The 6,977-nt window shown below is 49.8% G+C and overlaps 1 protein-coding gene across 8 annotated transcripts; it reads right to left on the bottom strand.

Moving 5' to 3' along the window:
• Positions 1 to 1,563: 1,563 nt before the first annotated feature.
• On the bottom strand, positions 1,564 to 4,312 carry LOC119303789. Of its 8 annotated transcripts, none has more exons than XR_005147989.1 (4): positions 3,857 to 4,312; positions 3,652 to 3,710; positions 2,565 to 2,700; positions 1,564 to 1,680 (listed from the first exon to the last, which is right to left on the bottom strand). XR_005147989.1 is itself a non-coding variant. In XM_037580938.1 (4 exons), the coding sequence occupies exons 2-4, from the start codon at positions 3,689 to 3,691 to the stop codon at positions 1,578 to 1,580; spliced, it is 282 nt and encodes a 93-aa protein (XP_037436835.1). In that variant the 5' UTR covers positions 3,692 to 3,710; positions 3,857 to 4,312; the 3' UTR covers positions 1,564 to 1,577. The 8 variants fall into 8 exon arrangements, 5 of the variants coding, with proteins under 5 accessions (XP_037436835.1, XP_037436831.1, XP_037436832.1 ...); XR_005147987.1 differs by having other exon boundaries at positions 2,565 to 2,703; positions 3,626 to 3,710; positions 3,857 to 4,311; XR_005147988.1 differs by having other exon boundaries at positions 3,626 to 3,710; positions 3,857 to 4,311.
• Between the last annotated feature and the right edge of the window lie 2,665 nt (positions 4,313 to 6,977).

Raw genomic sequence — 6,977 nt, 5'->3', positions numbered from 1 at the left:
ATCCACAATGGAAGCGCCTCGCAGCGCTTCCAGCAGATTTATCCGGTGCCCCTGGTTGGACAGGGGTCACCGGGGGAACATGCATCGCCCCTTCTTTTGAAAGAGGTTGCGTGCCAGATTTCGGAGCCGCATCGGACTCCGGAATCGAGTCCGGCTGAGGGCCGAATTGAATATGGCCCTCCCCGCCAGTCTCCATGGGGATTGACTCCCCCTGGTGTCCGGCGATGGGGGTTTCGCCTTCTGGCGCCTCCTGAGCCTCTCCCCCTCCTGGAACAGTCCTTCGGGACAGCACCTCCACATCGTCCTTGGCCTTGGGGGAGTGAGCGGCCGGCGGTGAATCGCTGGCCATCGCCTTTGAGTCCAGCGAACCTCGTGATGAGGATCGCTAGGAACTGTCGTGGGCTGGACTGCAATAGCATAACTGATTATATCAATACAACAAAGAGGAAAGACTTGGTTTATGGGCGGATATGGGTTTTAGCACTTACGATGCGGCCCGGGGCTTAGTGTGGGGGTGTCTCTCCGGACTACTATCGGCGTTCCACGCAGTGTTATCTGCAAGGGAGCTCTTCCCTTTCTTGGACGTCTCCGCCTCCAGATTCGCCGAAGCCGCCCTATTCGTCCTTCCCTCATCAAGGGGACACTATTGGAATCAGCTTCTTTGCCGTCCGCCATGGCGAACGGCAAAGGCATGGATCACGGACGGCAAAGACCTTTGCCGTGAGTCAGCAGACGACAAAAGGTCTGGCTGAATAAGCTACGGCAAAGGGCACTTTGCCGTCTGCTGGCGGACGACAAAGATGAAATGGTATTTGTCGTCCGCCAGCAGACGACAAAGGACCTAGAAGGTACACATGGCAGCGTAGGTCCGTTAGGGGGTTAACGGCGTGCTTTGCCGTCTGCCAGCAGACGGCGACGACCGTTGCATCTTTGTCGTCTGCTGGCAGACGGTAAACAGCCCAAATAGGCCAGCCCAAGCTGCTGCCACGTGGCCTCTTTGCTGTCTGCTAGCGGATGGCAAAGTTGCTATATAGACCCTGTTTTTTCTATTTTTTGTTATATCAATTCATTTTCACGGAAATTCACACACACACACACACATATATATATATATATAGTGTTGCTATTCATCACCCAGGGTGCAGAATAATTTATTCTTCACCCGAGGTAATCTTACGATCGCTTCATAAACAAATTACGTTTGGAATTCAAATAGTTACATTCATATTGATTCACTATGTAAAATTTGACATAAGAAAATAAAAATATACGTCATAAAACAAGAAAATTTGCAGTTTATGTGTATTTTAGACTATGTTTTTACGTTTGTAATTTTACATAACATAAAATATTTTTTACGACGATTATATATTTTCTTATGGTCCCTTTTTGCGTCGGAAATAAGACAAAACTTACGGAACGTAAAATTATAATGCATTGATGGTAAAATAGAGGGGGTGAAAAATAACTATTCCTCACCCAGGATGACGAATAGCGCGACCCTATATATATATATTTAGAATCACATAGTTTCAAACATCAAACATAGTTTCACCATCGCCATCAAACATCAAACATCATACATCCAATTCATATATACATAGTTTCACAAACATCCAATACATCAAACATCTAACATCTAAATAGTAGCATTCTGCCCTTCCATGAAGTGAACCAAACCTGCAAAAATGGGAGTAAGAAATTAGAAGAAGAAGACTAGAAGAAGAAGAAGAAGAAGAAGAACTCTTCCTATTCCTTCTCTTCCTCCTCTTCCTTGTTTTTTCCATCTTATTCATTATTTGTGTTATTTTAGAGTTAACCTATCTAAGTATGCCATTTTTGTGCTACCAAATCTATGATGAAATGAATAGAACAAGAAACTAATGCTTTCATATTTTAGAAAGCAAATCTAGAGAGACGGCTGCAACTGCAAACTTTCCTTCACTAACCCTGTACATGCACTAATTAGTGCATTGCGTTTGGAAGTAAAGCAGAATTTAGGCAGCGTAAATGAGCTAAAACCAGTGCACAAAACAGAGAGCTCAAACCCATGCCCAGTCCCAATGATTAAAGGAAAATTAAATATGTCAAAAGGATCGCAATCCTGAAAATAATCGAGATGGGAAGCTATACATATTGTAGGATGTATGAAACATACTGTAAATACGGCCTCTTGCCTTCTCAAAATAATACAACCTCTTGAATAACACAAGTACAGACTACCAACACTAACGGAACCTTCTTGAGTTTACCTACCAGGAAGCATGTGGCTCAAGAAATAAATTGGCATTGCCTATTAGGGTTAGGAAATTCATCCACACTCAGCTGATGCCTCTCTCTCCCTCTCTCTCGATTGCATTGCAGATGATGTGTAGGTTTAGACCATGGACCCCCTTTCTCTCTCTCTCTCTCTCTCTCTCTACTGATGGAATTGCATAGAATTCTAAACTGAATTTTCAGAAACTTGGATGTTGACTGGATCTACTTGAAATGCAGATTGTAAGTAGTACCAAGCATGCAGCAGATCCATAGGATTGAAACATAGGCAATCCCAAAAAAATGACCTGTAGCCGCCGCAGTGTGAGGTGGTGCAAGACGAAGAGTCGTCGTTCTGATGGCCGGCGTCGGCGCCCTTGTGGGTGGGTTCATCCTCCTGGTTGTCGTCGCCGTCGAGGTACTCGTCCTCTCGTCGTCGTCCTACTGCTGCTCCAAATCGAAGCACACATGCATCATACATACATACATACATACATACAGGACCAAATATGATTTGAAATAGATAGAACCAAAGTGCAACTAGCCTAGTATATACATGATCTCATCAGGAACCAGAGTTATATAACAAGTAGTCCTACACAAGAACCTACAATCTGGTGGCATCAAGCACTAAACCAAACCTCATCACACACCCACCCACCTAGTTTGGTTTCACAACCAGCAGCATAGAAATGAACTAGGCTACAGCAGAGCAATGTTTGTAGGGAAATAACCAACCTCACAGTGACAGTCGCGGAGGACGATCTCACAGGTAATCTGGAACCATGCATGTGATAGTGAAAATTAATGCCTGAGGCCCGAGCATTACGAATCACAAGCCAATTCTTTTCTTTGAAACTAAAATGAATAGGTGGGCATGTATCACAAACCGACTCCTTGAAAAGACAAGCTAATGTCTGGACATTATGAATCAGAAACCAATTCTTTTTGTTTGACAGCCACAACTAGCAGTACATGGTCCAAACAAATCAAAAAATAGCAAAGATAATAGCTAGTAGCACTTTACAGAAGCATGTGTATGTGTGACAACAGAAGCAGCCATTTTTAGAAAAATTAAACCAATCCAAAATGTTAATCAATTAAGCAGCTCTCTGGTTCGCACAACATATAGGAGGGTAGTGGTCTGCTATGTTTAGAATTAGAGCCCCACAGACATGCATGTATCTAAATTTAGAAACAAGATTACCTCACTTGATATGCATTATTTCTCACACAAAAGTTAAACAAGCAACCAGTCATAGTAATCAAACAGAGGAGAACACCATTGGTATTCAACAAGCTGTAAAGAAATCTACTCTGAAATCAGAGAGCATGCAACATAAAAAAATTAAACAAGGAACATTCAGACCTCCATGGACATGCAGATCGCCCCACCTCCCTTGCCCTTCTTCTGGTCTTTCTCCTCCTTCCTCATCCCCTTCTACTACTTTTCTCTGGACAAAGAAAGCACCAAATTAATGCCCCTAAAAACAAACCCGGTCAAATCAGAAATTGCACAAGGGAAAAAGGAAATTTTCTTCCCATATCGAAAGAAACAGGGGGTTGAGAGAGGGAGAGAGGCGAGATGGGGGAGGAGGACCTTGGCTGCCGTTGCGTGGTGGTGGATAAGGCCCTCCTCTGCCGCTGCCTTGTGGTGGAGAAGCAGCGTCCAACAGGCGCAGCCGTGTGAGGAGCCATGCGACAAGGCGTAGAGGACCGGCTGAGGCACGCCGGCGGCGGAGACGAGGCCGTGCACCAAACCCTAGTCGTGGAGGGATGGGTTGGGCACCAGCGTTCAAGGGGGGAGGGACAAATCTGGCCGGAGGAATCGACGCAGCGGGGCGGGGTGAGCTCGGTAGCATGTTGCACGCCGACCATGGTCGCCGGAGCTCGCCGGATTAAGGGCGGTGGCGGCAGCGGTGGCTAACCCTAGGGCGCGGGAGAGCAGAGAGGAGATGTGGGTGCGGGTACGGGGGCAGTGGGGGCGGGGCGGCCGGCGGCGGCTCGGGAACGGGTGTGGCGTGGGCGAGGGGCGGCGGCGGCTCGGGCAGGAGAGAGAGAGAGAGCGGATAGAGAGAGCGGTGGGGCACGGGTGCGGGCGCTGACCCGCTTTTTAGTTAGGTCATGCGCCTAGTTAACGGATGTTAGGTTGGCATTTTCTTTGCCGTCCGTTAGCAGACGGCAAACAAGCTTTGCTGTCTGTCAGCAGACGGCAAAGAAAGTGGCCGTTAGGTAGTTCTCACTAGTGGGCCACCCTTCCTCTATGAGAGCTGGCTGACGGCAAACACCCTCTTTGTCGTCCGCTCTTTATTCGTCGTCGGCTTTCTGAAAGCTGATGGCAAAGATCTTCTTTGCCGTCAGCTAGCAGGCGGCAAATATCCTGATTCCAGTAGTGGGAGGGTTGTTCTCCTCCTCCTCTTCATCGCCGTCGTCTTCGGCGGCAGAGGAACGGGTCTTATCTTCGGACGTCGCGTCCGAAGCGCCCCTGTGGCGGGGGCCACTCCGGACCCCCTTAGCCTTCCTGGTGGCCTTCTTCTTCGACGCCTTATAGGGCGCCGGCACCAGCATCTTCGCTAAACGCGGGATGACTGGTTCTTCACGTAGCGGAGCCGGACATTGGATCAGCTTCGCCTTCTCCGTCCACTCCTGAAGAAGCCATGATAATAAAGGCTTAGACCTCATCCTTGAAACAAGCAAGTAAGGGATGCAGTAAGAATACTATACCTCGTCGGCGAGGTGGTTGATGTCATGCCCGCGGCCCGAATCTGTGGCCGGCGGTGTTTCGTTGCCCAGCACTGTGCGGCCTGGCCGGCCCAGCTGGCCAGCCCAGCCCACCTGGCCCCCTCCTCTGTCGTCTTCCTCCCCGACAGGAGGACGGGCGCGTGCCCGACGCGCGCGCGCTCCGCCGCGCCACGCCACCTCCCTGTCTGCCTGCCTGCCCTCTCCCCTCCTCGTATGGATGCTCCAGAGACGCCACGCAGCTACCCCGACCTCTCTCGCACTCTCCCTCGCCCTCGTCCTCTCCTCTGCCACCCTCTCTCGCACGCACCGAACGCTGTCCTCGCCGCCGTTCGCCGTTGCCGCGGCCACCGCCTCCCCCTCGTCCCTCCGTCGTGTCCACGCGCTCCGCCACTCTGGGCTACGCCTCCTCGATGAGACGCACGGCGCCGGACGCCCTGGAACGCCGCCATCGCCATCGTCTTCACCTCCGGCCGCCGCAGATCGCCATCGCCGTCTCGTCGTCTCCAGCGCGTCCCCGGCCACAACGAGCAGTCTGCAAGTCCTCTATGAGCCCTGCTTCTTCTCCCCTCTCTTCCCTGGTCGCGCTCGCCCTCTGGCTGTCGTTCCCACCATGGCCGAACCTTCGCCGCCGCCGAGCTCGCCGTCGACGCAACTCCGGTGACCATTTGGTCACCCCGGCGAGTCCAACCAGCTCGTAGGGCCACGTAGAGCATCCCTAGTGCTTTGCTTCTCCCGTTTTCGCGCTCCAAACGCGCTCTCGTGCACGACCGAACTCCGGCAGCCGCAGCCGAGCTCGCCGCCGTCGACTCCGGCCACCCCAGGCCCAGCCACGGCCACCGCCCGACGCGCCATCGAGCTGGCTCTCTAACGCGCCTAGCCGCGCGCCATTTGGAGCACCAAAGAGGAAACCCGGGGCACAAGTACGCCGCGGATCTCGCCGGCGACTAACCGCCGGCGGGTTTGACTTGTTTGACCTGGGGTTTGACCCCCCAGGGTCGCTGACTAGTGGGGCCAGGCCCTGCTAATTTTAGTTAAATATTAACTAAACCTAATTAGCCACTAACACTGACCAGTGGGCCCCGACCCCCCCTAATCCTTTAATTAAGCAAATAACCCCCTGTTAACTAACTATGACACTGACGTGTGGACCCCACACGTCAGGTTTGACCCAGTCAGCCGCAGTTGACTTGCTGACGTCATGCTTACTCAATGCTGACGCAATTATTTATTTTCTGGAATTATTTTAATTCAGGAAATTTCAGAAAATAATTTAAACTTCAAAAATTCATAGAATTCAACCGTAGCTCAGATTGAAATAATTTATATATGAAAAATTATCAGAAAAATGCAACCTTTCCATCTGTACTAGTTTCATGCATGACAAACCAACTTATACATGCTGTATATGAGAAAACACATTATGGCATATATAAGAGCTTACTTTGGAGATGCATTTGAGCTTATGGTTCAAATGGACTTCAAACCAAATGAGTACTAGTTGCATTAGCTCAAACAGCATCACATCTTCATGCCATGTTCATGCATCATATTGTTGCATATGTTTGTGTATTGATTGCCGACACTGTTCCTTCTCGATAGGTCTTGCTCCGGAGACCGTTCCAGAGTACCTGTCTGTGAAGCAGTGCCTCCTCTGTTGATCTACCAGGCAAGCAAACCCCCTTGTTCATTCCGATACAATCCTACTCTCTCGCTCCTGCTCTCAGTTATTGCATTAGGACGACAACGATTCGTCTGCTACTTTGTGTTGCGGTAGTTGAACCCATTCCTCTGCATGACCTGTCATTGCCACAGTAAATAGTTGAAACCCACTAGCATGTGTAGGAGTTGACTGAGCCATGTTGTGTTCCTACCATGCTATGCCTGCTATTGCTTAGAGTTGTGTCAGGTCTGGTTCATTGGGAATGAATTGGAGTGTTATGATATGTTCTGATGCTGAGAGTGAAGTGTGTGAACACGAT

This window comes from Triticum dicoccoides, chromosome 5A (assembly GCF_002162155.2).
Source record: "Triticum dicoccoides isolate Atlit2015 ecotype Zavitan chromosome 5A, WEW_v2.0, whole genome shotgun sequence".
NCBI lineage: Eukaryota > Viridiplantae > Streptophyta > Magnoliopsida > Poales > Poaceae > Triticum > Triticum dicoccoides.
The sequence above is the reverse complement of the archived record's forward strand: the minus strand, read 5'-3'. Positions and strand labels throughout refer to the sequence as shown.

Coding starts and splice junctions, on each gene's coding strand:
- LOC119303789 (XM_037580934.1), bottom strand. CDS start 4,134: ATGGTCGGCGTGCAACATGCTACCGAGCTCACCCCGCCCCGCTGCGTC. Junction 3,684..3,855: donor CCACGCAACGGCAGCCAAGG/TCCTCCTCCCCC, acceptor GGGGATGAGGAA/GGAGGAGAAAGACCAGAAGA. Junction 2,704..3,625: donor CGATCTGCATGTCCATGGAG/GTCTGAATGTTC, acceptor GATTTGGAGCAG/CAGTAGGACGACGACGAGAG.